General features: G+C 38.3%; 1 protein-coding gene across 2 annotated transcripts; it reads right to left on the reverse strand.

Annotated features, from left to right (window-relative positions):
* Positions 1–1150: 1150 nt before the first annotated feature.
* Positions 1151–27492, reverse strand: TLCD4 (TLC domain containing 4). Of its 2 annotated transcripts, none has more exons than XM_058808661.1 (7): positions 27314–27492; positions 22158–22323; positions 17583–17672; positions 14620–14678; positions 12708–12802; positions 10773–10846; positions 1151–7485 (listed from the first exon to the last, which is right to left on the reverse strand). In XM_058808661.1, exons 2-7 carry the CDS (start codon positions 22310–22312, stop codon positions 7170–7172), a joined length of 789 nt encoding a protein of 262 aa, XP_058664644.1. In that variant the 5' UTR covers positions 22313–22323; positions 27314–27492; the 3' UTR covers positions 1151–7169. The 2 variants fall into 2 exon arrangements, with proteins under 2 accessions (XP_058664644.1, XP_058664642.1); XM_058808659.1 differs by lacking the exon at positions 27314–27492 and adding an exon at positions 26924–27085.

Below are 27492 nucleotides of genomic sequence, written 5' to 3' on the forward strand. Positions count from 1 at the left end.
ACCTGTACATTCAAATATGACAAAGAAGTGGATATAAAAAATACTTCCTATATCCTACATCTTAGGGAGAGATAATGTTTCTCACACTTTAAGCAAGATTTGTTGAATGCATCAGTTTAAGAATGGCTCACTGAAAGGCATCCCTTGTTCCCAGCCATGCCCAGTCCTTCCTTCCCACTATTCAGTGTTAAAAGCTGCCTGGTGCCAATACAAAGGCCTCCTACCAAGCCCCATTTTCCTTCGTCAAGCAGTTGGAAATCTGACCTATATAGCATCTGACCCCAAAGAACATCTGTTCCCAGAAACTCCCACTCACTTTCTAACAGAGCCATTAGTTAATGAGTAGTTTACTACACTAGCAGTGTAAAATTAGTACCTTAAGTATATAATCTACAAATGCAACTAAATACCCTTCAAAAAATGAAAGGAAAAAAAGTAAAAACACTGTACTGCTTTGTGTTTTCTTCAAGCAATTTAACCACTGCATAACACAAGAAAACCCAAAGAAACCTGTGCTTGGAAGCCAGTGGTTAAGATATAAAACAGCAGCAATCTCTAGGGATGCTCAAAGAAACCTGTGGGCTTTACCACATAATTCATGCTTCCATGCACATATAGAACCTAGGAATTGCCATACTGAGGAACTTAATTGCCATTTTAGTATTCAGTAAGGGACTGTGTAGTGCATCATATTTATAACATGCTGACAACAGCAGCTCTTTATCCCCAGAGCCTTCAGAAAACTGTCTAGTCTATGCCCTGGCACATGTGGTATTGCAAGACAATGCAATAGAATTATACTATCCAATCCAAAAGTTCTTCCCCACTACATAAATTTACATAATATACAATTCCCCAATACACAAATTTGTAGTTTAAGTTACATTCCTGCCCCCTGTGATGTCCTACATAGAATTTCAGCATTCAAAATTCCAGCCACCTGAGCAACAGTGGGGCTCAGACCTCATACACCCATCTTCACCTTCTTTAAAATAAATCAGATACAGCATGAAATCTCAAGATACCATTAAAGCCAGTTGTTTCAGAATTTAACCCCCCAAACTGTTCTTTCATGAAGTACTCATTATAGGTACATAAGCTCTTACCATATTAAGAAAGAAAGATTCACAAAATAAGGAGCTGTGTTCTTTCCTTTATTATGATGTACCAATACCTTGCATACAACATGCAATTTATTGCTTATTGACATTATTGCATATATCAAAGGGGAAAAAAATCAGCCAATATAATTTTATGCAAGCTCCTAAACTGTTCAAACAAAATATAGAAATGCTTTACAATATCACAGAAATGCTAACAAATAATTCAGATTCTGTCCTGTAATAGAAAGTAAATTTAAACCCATAATACTTAATAATTCACTTTGCTATGACGGATTACTTTTATCACCAATCTTCAGAATTGTTATATTGCATGTTTAAGTTCTTGTGCCATGATAAGGATTGCTAGTCCAATCAGGTCACATTACTAGCTGAATTTAATAACGTGATCCTGTAATTTTGTGACAGTATTAGAATTTACTGCAAACCAGATTGTCAAGATTTACCAGAAATCAGTCTAGCAGAATCTACAGTTTTCATCCTGAATCTGCATATAAGTCAGCTAAACTCATCAAGTTTCTTCTTAGATAGATAATATAAACATTTTCGAATTACAGGCTCCATTACTTATGCCTAACTTGTAACTCATTTGTTCCAAACAGGCTTTCTAATTTGATTTTATAACAGATTAGCTGTGCTTATTCTACATAAATAGGTATCTGTCAATATTGAAGAAAACACTGTTTGGTAAATGCATGCTAGAAACAAATCTAGGACATTTGGATGTGTGCATATTAAGTGTGCAAATTATATAGCCGAGCTCATGATTAGCCCTTTTCCTCCCTTCCCCTTATGATTTGGTGTTTCTTGTGAAACTGGAATAGGATTACTATAAACAAAACCACATTGCATTCAAAATTTTGTATTCTGTATTACAGCTTAGTATTCATATTTAAATGTTGCTTTCAAACCTAGCAAATTTTTAAAAATACCAAAATTTAAAAACTTAGAAGACAATTTACATGCAACATGTTCCATTTGGGTGCAGATTCTCATATACTTAAATATTTATAGGCTCATAAAAGCATGTCCTGTCCATAAGACAAGTATAATGTTTGACATCCCACACATAGATTAAAAATAAAGATACAATACAGAATATTTTATTTGCTTTTGTGTTTTCAATTTCAGTAAGTAGGAAGTTATAAATAGCACACTGAATCATTATGTGGTTGATACCAAGCCATGCTGATCTCTTCATACTCCACTCCCTTACAGACACTTCTTTTACTCACAACTAGGTTAAAAATGTATTTACTAAGTATTAAACAGATGCAGGACATCACACAATGAAACTGTTCTCAGAAGAAATTTTGCCAAAATATTTCTTATACCAAACAATATGATTTATTCTTCATAGCTACCTTCCATTCTTTACTGAGCTATAAAGTGCTTGGTTATTATAAATAGAACAAGACTTGAAAGGAGGTAGCTAGTAGGAATTTTTAATGGATAAGAAACCTTACCAAGTGTTACCATCTAAAAGTATGACTTGACGCTTTATCCCAGATCTGTAAACAACCCAGGCAGCACATATTTCAACTTCTCTGCCATAGAAACAACTTTCAAGTTGCTTTCAGAAAATCCTAAGAATTTCACCTAATACAGATTTTATCCAGGTTTGGATGAAGGTTAAAAGTTCACAAATATTATCACTATTTCCATCTGGCTGCCATCAATCAGGGTATCAGCAATGAAGTTCCATTCTTTTTCTGCCTGTATTCCACAGACAGAGAAATCTGACCAGGAACCTTCCCTCGTGGAGTTCCTTGTAGCCAGATAATGCTGTTGTACAGTAGGGTATTAAAATAGGCAAGGGGCTTGCAATAGTTTTCAGTCTTCCATACTTGCACTTTTTCATCTGAAAATTCTAGTCCCCTTCTATTTGCTTCATTGATGGCTTTCAGCAGCAGCCAACAGCACAGCAGACCCTAAGATGGAGTCATTGTCAAGCAGCCCTTTATTTTCCTGACTGGCTCAGCAGAAGCATCACAAAACAATTTTTCAGACTTCTCTATTAAATTGTCTTTTACATAAAGCCTGAACATACATATGCTTAAACACACACAAAGCCATGAGAAAAAGTCCTCTTCATACAATAATCAACAACTGGTTGATTCCATTTTGTACAGCTTGAAAGTTCTACAGAATAAAATTTCATTTTTCCATCGTGAACAGAGACACAAACACCTAAACCTTTTTGCTATGTATCTGTCTGCTGTTGTCCCAAGCACAGCAGTAGGAAGACATCTGGATCTCTAGGTGTGTACTCAAAGTCTTCTCCTCTCCTCTTTAATGCTGCCTGAATACACTTGCTCACTTGTGTAGGCTTTTACCCTTAGGTTGTTAGTTCTGCAATATGAGTAATCTTCTCCCACAATGTTTGAAGCAAAGATGGAAGTCATTCTCTTCCAAACACTGTGACTATTTAAACTTTTAATAAACTTTAGTACATAATTTGGAATTGTTAAGAATTTATATATGAAGCCAGCTCCCCTTATTTTCCTGTGCACGTATTTCATTTTTCAATGAATTATATGTTTTAAGTAATTAAGTTATTAAATTATGGAGTTCCCTCAAGATAGCATGTATTTATAGAGGTAAAGTAGGCTTCAGAGATGTAATTCTTACCACTGAAGAATTCACACAGATAACCCATACAGCATCCCTGTTGTGTGAGCCTCCACTGAAATCCACTGAAATACTCTGAGAAAATGAGTATTTGAAGTATACTTCCTCTCTGCAAGTACTGATTCCACAATCAGTTACAGAACACCTAACCTACCACTCTCCTGCAGAGTTCTGAAAGTGGTATTTACTCATCTTTTGATGAAAAATTAAAGCCATATAAAAGAGAAACTTGCATTTCTACATACAGTCTAACTGGTACCAATAGTCTGTCCCATGATCAGCAAGCTACTGTCACCTGGTATTGAAGAATGGAAAAGAAAAGCAAACCAAGCTATTTTTTACAAGATCACTCCTTCCATTTGATATGCCCATAGAAAAGACACCTGGTGACATGCCAAGAGTCTGCTTTTACAATGCATCTGTTAAAAAATAAAGTTTTAAGCCACTACTAATAAGATATTACATTCAAAAGCATTTGTTACGATGCTAATTACCATGCATTTACTTTTCTGCATAAAAAAAGCAAAGACACAAGCTTACAACATTAAATTTTATCAATATTTCACCACATTTTTAAAATTAATAAAGTGCAATTAAAAAATGGGTGCCACAGCTATCTAATTTGCTGTATTATAAGCTTTTAATGGCAGGTTAAAAGTGCCCTATATACTACTGTATTCAGTACATCACAACATTGCTGCCTGTTTACTGAAGTCTTTGCTGAAACCACAGCTGTTAATAGTTTTTTAAATAAGAAAATTTTCTTCTGATGCATCAGGACAGAACTGTAATAACTTTTAAAAAATATATAAAATTTAGAGCTAATGCATTGCAAAAGAGGTTTTTAAGTACACTAATTTTGTGCAGCAATGCAAAATACTAGCTGTTCTAAAAGAATTATCTCACTGCCCTTCAATCCTGGATTGTTGGCCAAAGTGTAGTATGAAGAGTTTTGGATTGGTTTTTGTTTCTAAATCTAGTTTTAACATCAATTTTATTATAGCTTGACTTACTTTTTTTTCCCCCCTAACAAACACAAGTCTATCTAGAAGTGGAAGAAGTAGGGCATTTTAATGAATGGCCTCTACTGACAACAAAATATTTAAAATACTGAAATATTAAAATCAATGTAAGAAATTATAAATTTCAGAAACTTTTCATGAATTATCAACCTAAGAGTTTCTCCAAATCATCTTATCAAATTTTTAATCCTACTTCCCTAAAAAGAAAAGCAGACTTCTATTTTCAAGCATACTTCTCCAAAACGCTTGAATTTACTCAATTTTACAAAGGAACAAGCTTTTACAAAACTATTAATCACAGGGATCTAGTGATGTAAAAAGTAAAGAAAATATTATTTTGCATCAGGTATACTGAAATCACATTTTAAAAGATACCAGATTCTGCAGATGAGCATATAAGAGAGTCTGTTGCTTTGAGCAGGATGGACTCTGTGGATTTACTGGTACCCAAAAGAGGCAATGCACTCACTCAGATCATACAGCTCAAGAGGTGAATTGTTAACTCTCCCAATCTTTTGTCTGTAGGCTGTGAAGTGTTAATAACCATGGGATCCAAACCCACAAGTACTGACAATCCTTGCTATCTCCCTCAACGAGGCAGGATTGGGAAACTTTCAGAAAAAAGCCTGCCGAGCTGAGCAATGGAACTAGGCTTTCAAAAGTGCGTTTTACACAAGTCCAAACAATACTCCCTGACAGCATTTCAGCTGGGGAACTAAACTCATTGCAGTTGCCTTGGTTGGGAGGCATTTCAGCCTATGCAGCTCTCCTGGGTCTTACATGCAATTTCTGGATGAGGGGAATGCCTAGTCCCTCACCACGGAGGACAGCATGGGGCACTCACACCTCTGACTACCGAGGGGAGAGCTCATGTCACCCAGCTTTGTCAGAGGGAACAGGACTAATCACCCTACACAGAGTCAATATGCTACTTTTCTGTTTAAAAGTAAATTGCTTAAACAGATTGCTACAATAATTGGGATGTGCACTGAAGTCACAGTGTAAATGGACACTTTTACCACTCCTACACCAAGGAAAAAAAAACCAGAAGTTAATCAGTCACAATTCCAGATTAAAGAAGTAAAACAAAACAAATTTACACATAAATACAGCTCTCAAAATAATTTTAAATAAAACATAACTCAGAATTTCCTCAAATTGAATCACGAATGAGATTTAGGACTATTCCTAGATGGTGAGAATCCTCTGTGATGACCTCCAAGTCTTCAAGTTCATAGACAGAGTAAATGAGTATCTATTGACAAATGTGTGGTTTAAAACAAAACAAAAAAAATTGTGTCTACAGAGGTCAACTGTTCCTTCTACAGAATTACCACACAGTTTTAGAGGAGTTTGGCACAGTTAATTCAATAGTGTTCTTAGTCAGATCTTGGATTTCTGACTTGATTAGCATCAAAAATGTGACAAAAACCCTCAACGATTCATATCAAACAGGTCATTTTTGTGATACAAAAAAAATGTATTACTTAAAGTTACACATCACATATACACAAGATTTTTATATCTTTGCAGTTAACTTTGAATCCAAATAGCCAATGGTTAAAAATACTCTGAGAAGACTTGCAGCACTTCTCAAAGGTAGTAGCAGCAAAGGAAAGAGCACTTCAGTAAGAACTATGCCATTTCCACACATCATCTACAATATTAACTTACAAAAAATGTTCCATGAGGAATTTAGAAGATGTACAATTGCATGTAACCTAGGACAGCACATGGAAATCCGTCCCATCAATGGGAGAATTTTAACAGCTCTTAAGATATCATGTGGTCTTATAATACAGCATTTTAGATAAAATTATTTCAAAATTTCCCAAAATGGTTTGCATTCATATAAGGCAGAACAAAAAGCAGTAAAAGACTTCATAGAATCAAAGCCAAATTTTTAGCTTTTCTTGCAAAAATTAAAAAGTTGTCAAGAATGAAATCTTGATTGTTACTCCTAGAAGAAAACATAGAAACGTGCCTGGAAAATTGCACCATATCAGGAGTTTGGGGAATTTTTCATTTTCTAAAAAAACAGATATGTCAGTATTCACTGGATTTATAAAACATTTTAATCAGAGAAACCTGAGAGAAACACTTTGAACACACTGGTGGACAATAAGCAGTAACCAGTCTGCTCCTTTCTAATTTCTGATGCTTGCAACTGCTTACAACAGGCATGTGGAGCTCATCTGTGTGAGCTTTTGCTTTTATTCCTCACTGGACAGGATCCGCAAAGCGTGGCCCTGGGTGTGCAGGCAGTGTGGCTAGGGAAAGAGTAAGGTCAGTACAGAGGTAATACCTTTTTTCCATAATAGGAGCATTCCATGGCAGAAATGTGCACTGTTTCCCAAATTATTTTCATAGCAGAAATTTAATTTATGTATGATTTCTAGGCAGATTTTCCATTTCTATGAGTTTTCGCTTCCTCCTGTCCAATAAGACAAATGACCTTGTAGCATCCTTTTGCAATTTTGACCATCCACATCACATTCATAATATCCAAGACAACGCTTGAGATAATCCAGGCGCTCTGGGCTGCAAATCCTAACCTCCGGAAGCCTTCTGTTCCAAATGAAGAAATGACGTGGCTGTAATACACAGGCATGACGGCAATCCGCACCACGAAGAACACAACTGTCATCAGCACACCATTGAGGATGTTGGCCTTTGAAGATTTGGGATATCCCAGTACTTCAAAAAACCACCTGCAAAAGAAGTGTTCACAAATACCAGGCAGGCTTGAAGCCATCTCATTAAAAATGATTTCGCTTCAAGTTTATTTTTAATTCATCATGTATTAATTGCTTCTACCTTTATAATTTCTAAATTATTGCACTTTGTCTTGGCTTAGTTACAAATCCTATGCTTGGCTGCACTTTTTTCCCACCACTTAAGCAGTGTATGAGATCCAGTATACTGCAGAATAACACATAGAAAATCCTGATATGAATTGTGAACCAGTTGACAAACCACATGCATTTCAGTGACTATTGTATAATATACAATAATAAAACTATAAAGACATATTTATTACTTGCTGTTATAGTTTATACCAACAGCAGCTAAAATTCTTTGTCTCATTGAAAACAACTCTAAAATTGCATTTGGATTTGGTAATTCAGACAGAGCTCTAATTTCTTGTAACTGGGATTTTCTGACTGCTTCTGTTCATCTCAAAACCAGAACATTTTCAGAACCAGACATTGTCAACTCTTGATCATGTCACAACTTGGAACGTTACCCAATAAAAAAAGATAAATCTAAAAACTGCCTCTCCATCTACTGCTGGGTCATAAATGGTCTTTAAAAAAGAATTCTTGCATATTTATTCCTAGATATGGTAGACAGGCCTAACTTATCTATTGCCTAGCACACAGAACCTGAGGGTTGAAAAAGGAACAACAAACTAATCCTTTGTCATTCACACTTAAACCAGAATAAACAAGTAAAATTTGTGCAGCAATGGCAGATGAGACCAGAGCAAAATAACTTAAATCACTGTATTCATAATGAGGGATGGGGAAGAGAACTAAATAATCCGTTTTTCTCCAATAAGATACAAGGCTAAAATGATTTAACAAAAAAACAGTTCTAAACCTGGTTTTAAAAGTAATTTTTAATTTAATTACCTACAGATTATAATAATTTATAATTACCTAGGTAATTATAAATACACTAGAAAGATTTTCCAGACATCCAGCTCTAACAGAAATATTGTAGAAATTCATTAAGCATGCAACTAGGACAATTAAAATCCAGGCACTCGAGGTGGCGGTCCAGCCCGGAAGCAAGAGCCCTCACCATAGAAACACTTACTGACATGAAGAGAAAGACCTGACATGTTTGGTCAGATTTACAATCAAAGTTCTCACTTCCAAAGATATATACAATGCAGAATCAAAAATTAATGTAAAAAATGGTTTTCAAACATACTGCAATGTGCCAGTATAGGTAATTTGCATCTGTTTAGCAACTTCCCTTTCCCAGCAAATAAAAAAAGTCTGTAAATAACAGTTACCATTACAATTTTACCCGCCACAGTTCAGAATTAATTACATAAACGTTGATACTAACATTAAAAGATCTAAATGCTTGGCATGGAGAAAACATCCAATTAGAGATCCCTAACAACACAGACAGGAAACACAGAGACAGTTCTAAGATTAGAATATCTTTTATATTTTAATAAGAGCACTTTTTGTAGACTAAGAATGCAAACAAGAAGCATAATGTAAGTCGTTATGATTATCCACTACTTACTCTCTTAAGGGTCTGATTCACTTCAAATTTAATGGAAAAAAAAATCATGCACTAATGAGATGACATCTCTTAGTGCAAGGGACTTTATTATCTCCTGCAGCAATTTCTGCTTTTCTGAGAGAGTGCTAAATGTCAGTATTCAAAGACCCATAATCTCACCATGGGCATTTTAAAAGTATAAAATTACTTTTAAAATTATAAATTCCTTTTAATAGCCAGATTCACCACAATTCTTTCTAATGCCACAGTCTGAAAGGTAAGCATCAGAGTAGGAACCCACATGAACCCAGGATGACATCCTATCTTGATAGAAGCTGGGACAACAGCCATTCTCTATGACATGAATATCAATATAAACCCTTTTTTCATTAAGTTTGAGGAAGTGTTTATTTAGTCTTTATTTTCTCTGTGCACACAGAGCACAGGCTACAACAGACTGGTATCTCCCACTCATCTGCACTGGGGCAGAGGAGAGCAGCCTCTGGAGAGCTCCATTATCCCACCCTGTCCTCCTGGGAGTTTGAGTTTACCAAACTGATGTTCAAAAGGGACCACAGCACAATCTTTTTTATCTGTAAGAGCACTGAGGAATGCTACAGTGTCATAAAACACTTCAGAGATTAAGTCACAATGCAGTAATGGGCAATAGCCTGTCTGCAGGAGGAACACAGTTCCTATTTGCCTTATCCTTTCTTTATCAGACATCTGGAAAAGCAAACAGATGCCACACTTGTAGAAGCAGTAAAGCAGAAATACACCCCAAAAGCATGGTTAAGAAAATGGCATCTGATACACTGAAAGTCCTCATCCTACCTTGCAAAAAACTGGAGAAAGAGGAGAAGGCTGCAGCCCTGCTCTGTACCAAAGCCCCTCACCTGAGGTGAAGTCTCTGTGGGGCAAATCCTACCCCCAGCTGTAGCCTGAAGGCTACAGAGTAAGGGGAGAGGCCACCCTCCCGTCAGCACCACGCAACTCCAACGACAGCTTTCCCCTTGCAGCAGTACGTGGCATAACCAGCCTCCTTTTCTGATACAGCAGCACATCAGGGAAAACACTTCAACCAGCAGCCAGGGCAGGCTCTGAGCTCTGCAGGAGAAGCTTCAGCCCCTTTCTTCTCTAACCACAGGTGTGAAGATTAACCATAACCATTATAGTTAAGTGCTGACAATAGCGTGCAGAACTATTTTTGAAGGCAAATAAAGAATATGCATTTATATTATTCTAGATATTAATATGCATATATAAATATTGATCCATGTGTGTAGAATACTGGAAAATAAACTTCAAATTATACAGGACAATGCAATTCCATTCTAGGATTCTGATTACAATATTATGTTGCCTCTTTTCCTCATCCATGATACAAAGAAAAAACATCCATGTTGAAGATGGCTTTATTATAAAAAATAAATGAATATACAAAAGTTAATAAAGAATATTTTATTTCTGATTTTTTTTGTCTGGTATTTTCATAAAAAGCTGGTATTTCATACAAAGCCTGGTCTAATCCAGAAAGGAACTGGGAGATTAATACATTAGTTATACTGTTGCAGCTATAGCAGCAAAACATTTTCATAGCAAAAAAGACTTTCATATAGTAATCCTTAGTTCAATATATATAAATTCCCTGTCAGCAGACATTCCACAACTATAAAAAGACTTCCTAAGTGACAGAAATAGTAATGCAGATTCAGTTTTAAAAGAGCTACGGAAAACCTCCCTAACCACTTACCGCTGATTGACAAAAGGAGTGGAGAACTCTGCAAGGAGACGGAAGTTTCCAAAATAAGCCAGCAGACCTTTGCTCTGGTTAGCAAAACAAAACAGACACACAAAAATCAACAATGTAGATGTGAAGTTGTCATTTGAGCCTTTAAGTATACACAGAATGATACATGATCTCAACTTCTTTAATCAAGCTGAGTTTGCCAGCTGTGGCCACGTTTCCTGCACTTTCTAAGCAAGTTTTTTCACAAAAGCTGCAATTGTCCTTCAGGTATCTCCCATCAGTAGCTTCTTACTTCAAATAAATCTTATAAGACCTACAGTTAAATGGCCATGAAAAGCTAACTAGAGAAGACTTGCACAAGTAGTCATAGATTACTAATAACCATGATAGCATTACTGCCTGAAATAATTATAAACATTTTTGATTTTTCAACGTTTAAACAAGCCCAAATAGAAACACTTTATGCTGAAGAAAAATCTCCTTGCATTGCTGTAGGAGCATATTTTGCCAAAGCAAAGACGAATTGCCAGGTCTAATTTGAGAGCAGGGAAGGGCACAGGAAGCCCTTCCTTCCCTCCTGCAGAGGGCAGGGACAGCTCTGCCAGCAGCTCTGCCAGTCCCTGCCCTGCCCGTGGGCCGGGCACAGCTCCTCCGTGGGGCACATCCACACCACATCCCCTCCAGCTGACACACACTATCCACTTACACAACTGCTGGGTAAGCAGCAGTTTACAAGGGTAGAGATAAAAAGATTGGGGGATTTTATTTTCCTTAGCTTCCCTGAACAACCTATGGAGTGGGCGTCATGATTCCTCTTTTCCCCACCAAGCAAGCAAATACCCACTGCTTCAAGCTTTTCATGGCAGTTTGCACTACACCAAAGAGAAAATCTGTGTGTTTAACCAAATTCTTTTTATCCCCAAAAGGCAATTGGAAATAACATATTTAGGGGTGACTTTCCCTGAAGACGACACACTGGCATCCACAGGCAGAGCTATATCCACATAGAAATAAATGCTTTTAAAGAAGCTCACACTAATATTATGCTTTCTGTTTCCTCCAGAAACAGCTAATGAATTTTCTGCACAGAGGATTAGCTTTGGTAGTGGTATTTTAATTTATTTAATATTCAGCTCTAATTCACTTTCATCCATTATAATAATAGTAAATTTAATTATCTCCAACCAGAAACAGAGTATTTACTTGACAGCATACTTCAGCCCCTTTAAACCCTTACATGAGAAATCTGACAGTAATCTAGCATCTCAACACTTTCAGTATTATAAGCCTGGGATTCACACAGTAGGCAGGGAAGCCATCATTAAGGTTGGAAAAGACCTCTAAGATCGAGTCCAACCCTTAACTGAGCTCTGTGTGCTCACCACTAAAGCATATCCCCAAGTGCCACATCCACACACCTTTCCAGCTTCCCAGGATGGTGATTCCACCCCTTCCCTGAACACTTGCCTGACCACCCTTTAAATGTACAAGTTCTTCCTTCTATCCAAACTAAACCTCCCCTGGCACAACTTGTGGCCAGTTCCCCTTGTCCCGTCACTTGTTACCTGGGAGACAGAAGCAGAACATAACCACTTGAAACCATTTCCCTCTAACTTTCCAACTAAATATTCAAGCTTGTGGTTTTATTTAAAACCCTGTTCTATAATCATATAAAAAGTTCTTCTGTCAAAGTCTCTTTACAGCAAAAATTGAGAAGAGTTTTTAATTTCAACGAAGTTACACATTTTTGTTGTAGTGTAACATTGAAAAGTCATGCATTTACCACAAATAACTGATAAAAACAGTTAAAATAATGATTCAAAGTATAAGTATGCCTTTCATTAACCAGTAATTTTTTTTAACATTAAGCAAGTGAGAGCTATAAAAGCTGTTTCTTTAATCTCATCTGCTTATATTACAAGAAAATACAGCACTTACCAGTACGAAATAGTAAGCATACAGAGCTGCCAAGTGATGTATTACAAAAAATTTGTCACCAATTGCCTTCCAGTAGTAAATAATAAGCAATAGATCTACAAGAGAACAGAAATAACTATAAAGAACTATTTATTATACAATCATTGACCTCAGAATAGCTTCTCTACATTTTAGAGATATACCAAGACATGGCATCAGTAGAAACCCTTTGATTTAATGACGTCTGAAGAGAACATCATCATCCCAAAGACTTCAGTCAAAGTATTAGGCAACAGCATTCTCCAATAATTTCCATAAATTATTACTTTCCACATCAGTGGAAATACAGATGCAGTAACTTTAGCCAAAGTATTTTGAAAGAAAAGGTGGATCCTGAATCTCATAGTGACCTCACACTTATAACCCCAAAAATCTGGAACATATGACATAAAAAAAGGCAGGTCTGCAGGGGGCATAGCAAACATACAAATACATGCAACAAATGCAGGGATCTATCATGGAGAACCTCTGAATCAAAAAATAAAGTACATTAGTAAATTTGGTACCATTTACCAAAACTATTTTGCAAGAGGCATTTGGAATAAGAAGCATATTTACTTTATTAAATCCCAATTTTCTAATTATTGCAAAAGTGACATAGCAAGTTAGTGTTAAATAGAAAGTTTTAACATATAATAAACAAAAAAAAAATCTTTCTTCTCCCATGATGGTCTGAGAATTCAGAAGATCTTGTTCTCTCTACTGGAACAAGCAATTTCTGTCCCTACTTTCTGCAAATGAGTACTTTGGACTGGAATATTATTGACCAAGGTTCCAAATCAAAGACTTTACCCCTGTGACTTTCTAAAGTCCAGTGTGCCTTGATCTCTTTTATATTAGCTATCCTCAGGCAGGGCTCTACATCATCTGACATAGCTGCTCACTTCCTATTAATAATTAAACATCAACTATATAGGGAAGTGAGAGAGAATGAGTGGTCAGGTTGAGATGCCTGTTCAAAGGCATTCATTAATTCATAATGAAAGTTTAATGTATAATTATTCAAAAATAGATACTGATTAATTTAAACATGGCAGCTGAAGCTATGAAAAACTCCAGACACTTAAAGTAATGCACAGTTTAACTGAATATGCTGATCACCATATTATCACTTCCACTGGGTGGAGAAATCCAGTATGAGATAACCAAGACTGTGGCCCAGTCTCTGATCAGAAACTTCATCCTAACATGAGAAGTTTTCACTGAAAGTAGTCCAAGTCACAAGGTTTTGCTTTGACAAGCCAGTATAATCCCCACACAACATAAAAGAAAGCTCCAAAGCATTTTGTAGCAAAATTCCCATGCCAATTTTAATTGACAGAAAAATTAAGAACATAAAACATATGTAGAAATAAATAACGTACAAAATAAATAATTGCCATGTTTTATACATGATTGAATTTTGGCTTAAAAGGAGACAAAGATGGGCAGGCAGGATCCATTTGCCTCAGCTTGTATTGAGGTTTACTAAAATTCTTCTGCCAGCATTCTGAGGTCACAGGAAGAAACACCGGATAGAAGAGATGCGAGCTGTAGGCACTGAGAAGAGTGAAGGGCACTGCTCTAACACCTTCTCAGATGGCCAAAGGACAAAGCTGAGCTGGAGCTGGTGGCTGCACATGAAACCATGACAAAGCCACACAGTGGTATTTCCTCAGTGCTTGGGGAGATATTCCATCTTTGACATCTGCTAGCAAGATGCTGTGATTTCACCACAACCCACAAACCCATCAGCAATTTTAAAAGCCACAGCAGAACTGTATTGTATACACATACCACATCTCCACCACAGTGGCTCAGGAGAAACATAAAGGTATAGTGACTCAATATAAATAAACAGGTCATGCATGCTGTTTACATGTTGCATAATTACCAGAAATGAGGTAGCCTGTGGTAATAGCAATATTCAGCTTCACAATTGAAGGGTCACCCCTGTAAACACACCAAAAATACATAGTTACAGCCTAATTTGCAAAGGACATACACATCTCAAACACAATGCCAGCAGGGCACATTATTCTTGGCTCATCAGTAAGAGATTATGCAATCTAGTTAAGAAGGGCTCTAATCACAAGTGAATTCCTTTTCCACCCAAACACAAGACACCTACTAGCTACCCTAATGAGGATCAACCCCTGCCTCAGCACAGAAACTGCCCCAAGAGCCTTGCTAGAGATTTGAACTGAAACCCAGCAAGTACTCTGAGCTGGCTTCTCAGGAAACTGAGGATAAAAGAGAACAGCCCCGTCTCTGTCTCTTAGCCCTTTAACTGACACTCTGTGTCTCCATTTTTGTTTTTTGCCAATGCTAGAAGTTTGGTAAGGGTGACAAAAATATCTTGTTCAGCTGGTGCTTTTCATATTCATAATCAGATGGATGTTTATAGGGATAAACAGAGTAGAAGGACACAGGAAAGGAATTATTTGCCAGTTCTTTGGAGCCAAAGAACCTTTGAGCAGAAATGCTTTTCAGAGTACTTTCCACACCTTCTATCCCTTCCCTTTTGGTGCCAAACATTCAGCAGGCAAAGCTCTTAGTAACACACACACAGCTTCAGTTTCTCTGGAATGTTCAACCAAACTTGTGAATACAGCTCCAGAAAGGGAAGCATCCACGTTAGAGCAAGCCATGTTTGTCCTTCTCTCCACTGTTCTCTGTGCACTCCTACTTTGAGGAGTTTGGTAAGCAAGTCTTTTTTTCCTTGGCATGAGGATTGTAACTTAATTTTTAAATTAAATTATGCAACTAATCTGGCTATGTTTTGTGTAAATATGAATTGAGCTTCAAGTGAGAGGTCAATAGATCCATACAATGTAGACTGCTCAAGACAAGCTGTGAAAACAATCCTTGTTGTAAACCTTTCCAGAAAAAAGGAACCTAACTGTGCTTACAGCCACCTCCAATACAAAGTCTGCCTCAGCCAGAACACAGTGAAATGCTATTACTTAACTATTTTTTCTTAATCCTATTGGAATGGAGCAGCGGGAAGAGATTTCCTGTATTATTACAATCTGATCACTAAATTGTAAAGCTTTCTTAGTGTCTAAAACAAATTGTTCCCTCAGTGATAGGGTAGTTTACAGAAAAATAAGAGTCACTAAACCAGAATTCTGCTGTTAGGTGAAGAAAAACCATTACTAGGAGAGTCTGGAATTCACTCCATCTGTTAAGACTGGCTATAGATGTTCTTTGAAATACAGCTTGAAATGGGAACATTTTTCTATGGCTTCAAAATTTGATTACATGAGCTACATATATTGTGGGCTGAGTGCTTCTTTAGGTTTAGACATAGGGGCAGATATGTTCTCCTAACTTTAGCAGGAACTCTTTACATAGAGGCCTCATGTTAGAGCTCCCAGCTGCAGCAGCAACCTCACAACTGAACTTCTCAGGGGTTCCAACACACATCAGCACATCACTACCAAGACAGCCTGCACTCAAGAGCCTTCATATTCTCCAGAGAACATGCAAAGGACTGAGTATATGAAATTGGTTCCTTGATAATGGTAGACATGACTTAACTGGATGGAACAGGGAATGGGTCACTCCTCTCGTTATTTTCCCCCCAGAGAATGGTTAATTTGCATCAAACCTCCTCTAGGCTTTCTAAACCAACACTTCAACAACATATATGGCTGCACTGTCCCACCTGTCACATCCCTTCAAGACACATCCCTATGTCAGAATCCCAAATTATTCTCAATAAATGGAGAACTTAGGTCAGGCAGTGTGGAAGATTTTAGACTAAATTTTATCTCCTTGAATGGAAGGTGCAATGGAATTAATGAGCCCTGATGTCTGCAGGCCAGTTTTGATGCAAGCAAGAGCCCAGAGTGACAAACAGGGAGTGACTTGAATAAGCAAATGGGAAGAACTATCTCTTTGGTGATTGCTAAGAAGGCATGTGTGGCAAATGAATTACACATGAAGATGCACGGGCAGATAGAACAAACAAAAGTCCATGCAACTGACTTTCTTCAAACTTCTTTGCAGATACAGAGTCATATAAAATGCTAATCAAACATCACACTTGAAAAAGTAATGACTATGAAGTGAACAGTCATAGGAAGGACTCATAGGAAGGAGCCTGTTCTCCTATGAAGCTACAACATAATCCACTTATTTACGTCTTCTCCCTCTCCTTATCTGATCTCTACCACCTCCACATTTTCTACCATGTGATTCTCACCACTATAAAAACAATTTCTACATCATCTATGTTAGTCTCTAGTACATTCAGAAAAAAGGAAAAGTTTTATGAGAAATCCTAGACCATCAGAAAATGTCACACACAACATTGATGTCTCCCTGGAGCTTACCAATGCTCCAGTGCCTGTTATGATCTACTGTATCTATTTTCAGGCATTACCTGACAGCGGTACCACATTCTCTCTCCATGGAACCCAAACCCTTTGCAGGGTTCAATGGAGAACTTTCCCACAGATATACACTATCCAGACCAACTACAGCTTTTCAATTCCACTTAAAATGATTACTGTAAATAGCAGAGTTTCAGTCATACTGACTTATAGTTACAGTTTATTCTTTAATAATTTAATATGCTTTTTTAATTTTAATATTTAATTTAATATTTCAAATCAACTGCTTGTATTTTATCTATTCCACTTCACAGAGACACACTGAACTAAGACATTAATACTGACACAATAGTTATCAAATTTTCAAATAGTACAGACATAAAAATGAACACATCACAACTATATATTTTAATGGAAAATAAAAAAATAATACTTAATACACTGCAGGATTCTTTTTTATTCTTCTCAGTTATGTTCTTTTATTGTGTAACCACAACATGCATGCAACATGCCTTACCAGAGATGGTCAGCATTAACAGCATCATCGTACAATAAAATGTAAAGGCAAAACCCTCCAACCACCAAAGCGTGGAATGTGGACACTGTCCTGAAAAAGAGATCACAGTCACAAGGAGGTACTGCCATTCACAACTTCCCATGCTGTGCTTAAGGTAGGATGTATCCCAAGGCATTCTCAACTACCTGCAGATACTTCTGTGGGAGACAATCATCTGTTCCCTATGCTACATCCAACCCCTTACAATGACAGGTGGGAAAAAACAGTCCAGAAGAAGGAGTCTATTAGATTGGAGTGGGATTGGGATACAAAGTGAGTCTTAAAAGCAAGGGAGATCTAAGTTTTCTTTAAATTATCCCATATATTAATGAATCCTTAAAGACAGTATGACATCTAGCTCTCTAACAAATGTTTTTTGTATCGTCCCATTTGGTGGAAAATGTATATGAAATTTCATACTCAGATTAGCCCAGAAGTCCTGCAATAGCAGGTTTCTCCTTTCAGGCATCAAGCTAAAAGACCCATAATAAGTCTAGTTTGGATTTGGAAGGTGGCATTAAATGAAAAATCCTAAGCTTCAGATAGAATTTCTAGTGCATTTGAAGTAGATTCTGGTTTTCAAAGAGAAAACTTCTATAACTCGGTTGTAGCTGAGTACCCAAGGTATAACAGCTACAGGTTTATATCAATTAGCAGCTTTGTACTGGACAAGGGAAATATAAAATGAACATCACAGTAACCAAAGTTGCCTTGTCCCTACCTGGGTACTAGACACATTTTTCCCCCAAAGACAACAGTCTCCAGTTTACAGGCTGCATGCACAGTGTAGATAAACTCTACATGCTAACAAGCATGCACTTTTAGAGAAATATCTATTTACAGAAGCCCCAGCAGGGTTTCTGCCAGCACACAGGCCAGGGCCCCTCCTGCCCTTTCAGTCCACATGGATTCTTGGAAGGTAGAACAATGCAATGGGCATGGCTCCAAAATGTGTAACCTTCCTGCTCCAGCCATGGGTTTAACACAACTATAAGCTGCACCTAATACTGTGTAGCTACTGTTGGCTTTCCCACTTTGCAAATGTAATTAGAAAGAAAAAAAAAATATGTGAAAAAATATCCATAGGGAATCACAGATACTTTTTGAAAGATAAGAACTAAGTTCAGTGCTGTGTAACTGAAAACACTCCACACCATATTCACTTCACACACATATTCACAGCACCAGCATATACACACAAATGCACAGACACTGTTAGTTATCATTCCTGTCTTTGTACATATTGAATACATGTATTTGAAAGTCATTAATATTTTAGATGTCCTTAAGGCATTCTCAGGAATCTAAGCTCTACCATGCAAGAGTTGAAGAAAACATGTGACTTCCTGCAGAAGATTTTGCAAAGAAAGGGGTTATAATCCCTACTCCATTTCCAAAAGTGGCATTATTATCTACTGGCAATAGAAGATTCCATAACTATTCATAAAAGAGAATGTATTTACAATTTGTTTCAAGAGTGTCACTGTGCTATTTTCAGCAGCTTTTTCAACAGTGTGCCAGAAAATGAATGGAGGTTAGTATATTATGATAGTCAAAAATTGGATGAGAACGATTAATAATCATTACAGCACAGGCTGTACTTCTGCTCTCTCTTTTTTGAACAAAGAAAGAAAATTTAATTATCAGAATTATAATGATAATTAATAGTTTAATTAAAAGGTCTACTCTTGTAACACCGGATTAAAAAAGATAGGAACTTTCCTTCTTTTTTAAAACAAAGCAGAACATGCAATATTAGTGTCTGAGAAATACCTGGAATTTTTGGACTTGAGGAGAGGACAATGCTACAAGAAGGAAAATTTGTCCTAAAATATAGCTCATTAGTTTACAGTTGTAATTTGTTTTTGAAGAGGTCATTTACCTGAACCCTTCTGTTTAGAATTCAAGTTATACACAAGTAGAACACTTGATGGGAGTGAAATAAAAGAGAGAACAAGAAAGAAAAGAAAAGGCAGCAGATTTCCTCCTTAACACTGGACTTTGAAGCTTCTCCATAGGCAGAGCAGAAAAAGGGAAATAGTACAACAGTCCGTTTTAATAAGGAATCTAGGTCAAGCTATCAAGCTCTGTATATTTCCTTGAAATCTTTTTCAAAGCTTGCATCCTTTAACTCCTCATTAAGCTGCAAACAAAAAAAGCTGCAATGCTAGGTTGCAGACTTGCTTTTTTATTATTGAATATATTTTTTTTCATAACTACTTAATAGCAGTACAAGCATGTATTACAGGAGAGGTGACAAGAATATATGCACAACTTGAAGAATTATACTACATCCATGACCAAATATAGTTTTTAACTCAATTTGAGTGTTCATATACTTCAGATGCCAGAAGCAATTACTTTATTGGTTCATAATTCTTGGAAGGTCAGAATGAACAAACTGACAGCATGGAAAATACAGCCAAGAGCTGCAGCTGAAATGCTTGATTACAAAGCTCTCCAAACTGTAACAATATATTTTCAATGCTACAGCTCATTTCAGGCAGATGCCCTCTTCCAGACCCAGCTGAGCTGATAAAAATGCATAACCATCCTCTGTGCCAGTTTCCTTAGCACTGCCAACAGAATCATTTGTGTGTGCACTCCCTACACCAGTTCAATATAGGACAAAATAACAAACATCTACTTTTAAATAATTTAAATGAAACCAACAGATTTTACTAGGACATAGTAACTGTTTCTACCTGCATAGCTCTCTGCAGAATAAATACATACTCATCTGCATTCTCTGAACTTGCAAGATACTCCTTGAGGCCTCTCTTCATTTCGGTGAAACACTGGAGTGACAGGGCAGTCTGACAAACACTGTGTTTGGTTAGCAGAGCTGAAGTAACACAAGCACAGCTAGCCTTTCTTTCCCTTCGTGCCCTCCTCAGTTATAACATCCACAAGATGCTGATGAACCATGCTTTGTGCTTCATGCCTTCTAACTCCTGAACTGGATGAAGCCCGGGACCACAACCCATCTGTGTGCTAACATCTATATCCTGCTATCAACCCCAAGGGAAAAAAATGTGCAAAGAGGTAAAAAAGGACACAGTATGGAGTACTGTATCAATTGAGCAGTTAAACACCTTATAACAAAGTAGCCCAGAGATTTGGAGCAGCTTATTTCCAGCACACTTGTGATGTGTAAAACAATTCATGTTATTATGCAAAGCACTACACCAGCGCAGCACTACCAGGCATGGGGTAAGTTCTCATAAAGCCTATTATGCAATTCAAAGGCCATTTGATGTGGCTTATAGACAATAGCTTCACATGGGAACAGTTTAGTTTACTTTCCCTGTCTGCCTCTTATTGTTAATTGGAACACAGAGGTAAACCTAAGCTGCACTGATACTGTGAACTGGCATCCTACACAGTTGTTCTGGCAGATAGGTAATTATTCAAAGATGGAACTGAAATCAAGATGGTGCCTTTAAGAACACTGCAAGTGGACATTTGCCAGATGGAAGGACAAGGCTATTTGAGTTGCTAATGCTGCCTAGAACAATGGAAACAACTTTAAAAGTATCCACCTGACACTAAACAGCACTGAGGAGGAACAGAACTGCAACTAATGCATTTTGAGTGCAGTGACAACCATACAGTACACATTTTTGAGCTTTAAATTTGGGAAACATCTGAAAAAATATTTTAAAGTTCTAATAGGCAAAGGTATACTGTACCTATTCATTTCAACTGGAGAACCTTGTGTACTATATATACCCTTGCAGAGTAGTATGTTGCAAATAAAACCTCATTGTTCACCCCATTTTCAATTACTATCTTATACTTCCCTTGTGGGAAGTAAAAGACTCACAGGTCAAACAAGTTTCTAGAAGTCCTGTATCTGAGGGGACAAGTGAAATGCAGGTGGATCCATCCCACTGGTTGAAATACAGAAACACAGAGAGAGCGAGGAACGTTTTTGGACTGAGTTTCCACAAGTCCTTCCTGCATGTGTACCCTGTGTCTGCTATAGCTTCCCCTTCCTCCTCCTGCAGTCTTCTTCCCTACAACACACATGAACCTGACTCTTTTCAATACTACACCCAAGTGTCATCAAATTCCTTGGAAAACCTTAACCAATATAAAACAGTTTGTAGCAGGTGAACAAACTGCTTTGCTCCCAAAAGCATGACCAGAGATACACTGGGATGTTGAATAAATTGCAATAGTTTTGATTTTCATACATGTTTGGAAAGGAATTTTTTATCTCTTTACTAGAAGCATCACAGAGCATCTCTTCAGTTTATTACCTCTCACTAGTCACTGTTTTATCTTTGTACTGACTTTTACTTGGGCATCACTGTCTAACAAAGCATTTAATGTGCAAGTGTTAGTAATGCTGTGTTTCCACGAAGGGGCCACAGCATTTCACATGCATTATTTGTCCACTGTCTAGAGCCTGCCCTCTGATCGTTACCTTTAACTAATAGAGTTTTCTTCAGTCTTACACACACACACAGGTGGTTCAGGTGTCCATTATTTCAGCTAAGTCTTTAACTGTCGCTGTTTTGAACACTTTACCTTGAATTCCATTCGATCTTCCTTTTTTGGCTGAGATTGTTAAAACCAGGTGTTATTCGTGTTGACACCCAAGAACTTACAACGTGGAACAGGAGCTGAAATACAGTAAAACTAGCAAGAGCAATGCCAGTAGTCAGGTTGCTGAAGGAAGCCATTGTTCTTCAATCTGTGAAGAGAAGCAGAAGGTCATTTCACTCTATTCTCCATTTAACTATTTTAAGCAAGCACAGAAAGTGTTTGTGACAGCAAACTTATCAACAGAAATATTATTCACTAAAAGTTTCTACTTTTTCAATGTCTCTACTTAAGCATTAAAAGTATATAAGTATGTCCAAACTTTTAGATATACAAGTTGCATTTTGGTTTTGTTTTGTTTTTTTTTTTAACATTTGCATATTATACATTTTTGTGGCCTAAAATTGCATGTATTTTATCTTCACAGAAAGAACAGTGACGACCACTGACCAGGCCAACTGCCAGCTCTGCAGCCTCCACTCCTGTCCCAAGAACCTCCAAAGTCAAAACTTGTTTCATTATTGCCAGATTGCCTGCTGCCAACAGGAGTTCAAAACGCAACAGTGCAATCAGATAAGCCCAGAAGAGAGGTTTTTGGGCCAGCCCAGAGAAGCAGTGGCCTTGCTGCAGCTCAGTTTGTGCACTTTGCAGGGACAGTAGCTCCCAATTCCCACTGTGCTCAGCCAAGAGCTCGTCCTTGGGACGGGCTGTGGGCCATTGGAGCTTTCCTCCTCCACGGAACTCCAACCTCCACACACCTCCACACTCAGTGGAAAGCCATGAGAGCTGCCTGGCTTTTCAATTGCTGGATGCTCAGCTATTTCATGAGGTTTGAATACCAAAACAATTCCAAACAGAACTGTCAGTCTCTAAATGCTTCAGTTGTTTTTCCTGAGTCGCCGGTATTTGCAACACAGAATGATATTTTCCCAGAAGCCACAAACCTCTGACATGCATCCCCAATTTGACAGTGAAGTGGTGTACACTCCAAGACTGGTAAAAGGTACAAACTCAAAAAATGTCAATTTATATTATGTTGAACTGGAAAGGGGGAAAAAAGTCAAATGGCTTCATTTCAAATATTTAAATAATTAATACCTATTAAAAACCCACTGTCACTTATTTTAGTTTTACTTAAGAAAATATCTAAAAATAAAATGAAGACTTTTAGGACAGCATAATCTGATGTTACCACAGCAGCCTAAAGGTCAGCAGAGCGATACAATGACATAATACATTTATGTCTACCTTTATTTCACGTGCCATTACAGAACCAGTGAACAGGCCTTATATTTTTGAAATTGTATCTGCATTGCAGATAGTAAGAAACTTGAACTTCAGGAGGAAAAAACAGAGGATAAAGTCCACCATAATAACAAAATAATAACATTTTTTAAAATTAAGTACAATATTCTCACTTTGGGGTGTAAATGGTGAGTATATTGAAACATATAGATCAGAAAAAACATACTTTTATCTTCAAAGACTTAGAAGCAGAAGGTTCAATGGTATCAAACTTTTCCCCCTCTACCTCCTTCTTTTCTATTTATTCTCCCAGAACTAAAGACAATAAACTTCCTCTGACTAGTGCCCACAGAGCTACAGGTATAAAAACAGAATGCAGGACAAATAAGAGCAGATTTGCTGAGTGAAACCTGCCTCTATCATGTAGATTTCAAGTGCTTATTTCAGAACACCTTTAATTCTGTCCTAGGGACTCCACAATTCTTGGAACATATTTGATGTGCTCCTAGGGCCTATTTTCCTGCCCAGATGAACCCAAAAGGAACCCAGCTTGCAGACTCTGGGACAGCTATGCAACACAAATCACAGGGGGCGATTCAGTTCATAAATGCATTTTTAATCCAAACTAAAATTTTTATGCACACACACTGCAGTGCATTGCATCAAACTAATTGATTCCAGGTATTTTCTGATGGCCTGTTCTAGTGCAGCAGCATATAAGTCCTGCATACTTTTTAACATTACTCTATCAAAACTTCCAATTTCAATTACAATCCTGAATATTCTGTATTCTCGATCCTCCACATACTTCTCCATTTGCCTCCACTGATCAAGAACACACAAAACACAAACCAAACTTCATATCCTTTTCACATAGTGTAAAGTACCAGAGACAATGGGTATTAAGCTCAACTTTCTAAAACCTTACCATTTGAAGGAATAAAACAATTTAGTATCTACCAGTTTAAACCCACTGAAAAGCGCTGTATGGTGTCGAGTTCCAGATTCCAACCCCAAGGACAAAGCTTTGTTATTACATTATCTCATTTGTAGCAACCAAGTCTTCTCTTGGACAACATAAGGAAAAAGAAATTATCAGTTGGTTTAATGAAGGAAGCCAAAATCCAGGTCAAGTACAATCTCTTCAGAAAAACAGCAAAACCACTAGGCATTAACCACACCTACTTTATCCTTTTGACTAAAATACAGCAATTCCCATGATGCTACATTTTATTCATCTGCAGTGACTACACTAGCATCTCTTAGTTTCGAAGACACTAACAATCTCTTGGACAAGAGAAAGCCATGTTTTGTTTTGTTTCCTTAGTTCCAGAAGTTTAGGTTATATTAGGTAAGTAATGTTTCAGCTTTTGATAGGTGTTCATTTTAGTACACATTAAGGAATTAAGCAAACCTTGCAAACATCCCTTGAAAGAAATGCATTAGAAGACTAATCTTTCACCTAAGGAGCCTGTGGAGGGAACTCATTTTTAAAAAGGTACTTGCATGCAAAGTGCATGACCTGACTTTCAGCAAGGGCAGAACCATGATACCCATGAAGGAGAATGGTACAACGGTTTTAGAGAAGAAGAGAGGCAGACAAAAAATTAATCACTAAACCTCTGTGGTTGGTCTAACAGATGCTCAAGTTTTTCAAGCCTGATTTCATATATGCTTATCAAGATGCTGTTTAAGTATAGTAAGTACCAAGTCCAGAATAATTTTATGCTTTACCTCAGCAATTAATAGTGTCATATTTTAATTCAATTCAAGGACCCGGTGTAAATACAGCATTTCACACGTGTTCAGCTATAAATATTGTCCCATATCTATAGGTTGTTATTTTCTCATATCCCTAGGTTGCTTTCAACTGTATCTTGTTTAACATGAAAATTTACTGGTTTTTACCAGATTTTCTTTTCATTTACAAGAAAAAATATTCATGTTGCTGAACCTAAGCAGCTTGTTGCATTGTGCTTGTTGACTTAAAACAAGCACAATTAGCTTCTGATTACAATTTTCCTTGACAAAGTCCAAAGTTAGTAAGCCAGGCAGCTTCAACTACACTGTGGGGTTTTTTTTTTCCAAGTATCTTCTATTAGCTGTACAGCAAAGTCTGATCAAGATACAGAACTTTGTGGATTATGTATGAACAGACACTCTATCACCTAAACTGCATAGTCATTGATTACTGTTCTGTCAGCTGATACAGGGTTTGAGCTAATGGGAGGCTGGCTGGGCAGGAGGTTTAGTGTAACCACTTTGTATGCAGGAAAAACAGTACAATATACAGCTTGAGTCTCCACCATTAGCATTTGCCTTGCCTACCCAAAATTACCCAAATAAACATTCAGTTAGACAGTAACTACATAGGATCAGAACTTCACTCTTGTAGCTTTTCAATGGAGTCTTTAGGTAGATAAACATTACCAAACACTTGAAACTAACATTTTTTTCAGCAAGGTATTGCTTACATGCCTTGTGTATTTCAAATTACTCCATTGACCCAATAACTTTGAAAAGGTTAATAACACAGTTTTTTTTCATTATACTCCATAAGAGCTAAAAATATATTAGTTTTCATTTGCTATTAACATGCAGTGGTTTTCCTGAAATTCTGTTTCTACTTGAGATTTAGAAGAAAAAGCAATATCCATTCACCCCCAATACGATAGAAATCCTGATAGAAACAAGTTGACACTTAATGAAAGAGGATAAAGAGGATAAAGGAGCAGGAAAGTTATCAAGTGTTGTATCATCAAAAGCATTTAGCATTTATGTTCTCCTCCTCTTACTATTTCCACATCATCAAAATAAGAAATGCAACAGTATAGCGAGACATGGTAAGAAGGTGCAGTGGAAGGTTTAAGGCCCACAGCCCTTACTTTCTTCGAGGCTGGATTTCCAGATGAGTTGGATCAATTTCCAAACAAGATTACACCGTAAAGCTGCTATTGATACCAGGACATCGCATGCAATACTGTGCTCTCCTGATCCGCTTAAAACTGAAAGCCAAATCCAATAGCTGTAAAACTTGTCAGAGCAATCTGCAGAGAGCAACACTGGACTACTGACTGTTCCCGCATTTTATAATAAGCCCAGTAACAAAAGCAGTGCTGGAGCTTCGCTGTGCTCTTGGTTCTCAATGGTAAATCCTATTCGTCTGATATCTTATTTAGCTCAGTAAGCAGCGTTAAGGAGAAACACAACAAAATTCAAGCCACTCACAGTTAAGCCTTTCCCTTTTGTATTTAAGGCTATTCACACCCTAAACTCCACTCAGCTTTCTGCTCTTAGAACATCAAAGCAACCGGCAGATGAAGCATTCTTATAAAGGCAGTGTACTCAGGATGAGGTGGCCGCTGCGATACCATTTACCCAATTTCCTCAAACCCCGCAGGCAGTCTGGAGCCGCAAAGCCCCCAGGAGGGAGCCCGCCCATACTCGGTGGGCGCGGAGAGCCCCGGGCTGCCCCCGAGGGACGCTGCCCCCGAGCCGGGCATTACCTCGCGGTCCCGGTCACCCGCGGCGCCCGCCGTTCGCACCGGCCCCGAGCGGCCGCGGGGCAGGCGGGTAGGAGAGCACAGCAGCGGGCACGGGAGCACAGCAGCGGGCAGGGGAGCACACCAGCGGGCAGGCAGCGGGCACCCTCCGCGCTCGCTCCAGCCGCGGCGGCGGAGGAGGCGGCCCCGCGCAGCCCCGCGCTGTCAGCGCGCTCCGCGCCGCCGCTTGCGGCCCTCGGCCCCCGGGGCCGCCCCGCGCTGAGAGAGGGAGGGAGGGAGTGAGGGGGCCGCTCCGCGCAGCCCCGCGGGGCGGGGGAAAGGGGCCGCACCGCCCCCGCCCCGCCAGCCCCGGCCTCTCAGCGCCCTACCGCCTTCCCTCCCCGTACGCCGCACCTGGGACCGGGGTTACGGGGGCTGCGGCGCCGCCTCCTCCTCCTCCATGCCTTCCCCGCGTCGGGGACGGGACAGCCCTTCCCGGGCGCAGGATGCTCCGGCGGGGATCGGGTTACGGCAGCCGTAGCCTTAAAGGGGCCGAGCCGCCGCCGCCACCTGCCGCCGGGCTCCGCTCGCCG

This window comes from Ammospiza caudacuta, chromosome 7 (genome assembly GCF_027887145.1).
Source record: "Ammospiza caudacuta isolate bAmmCau1 chromosome 7, bAmmCau1.pri, whole genome shotgun sequence".
NCBI classification, from domain to species: domain Eukaryota; kingdom Metazoa; phylum Chordata; class Aves; order Passeriformes; family Passerellidae; genus Ammospiza; species Ammospiza caudacuta.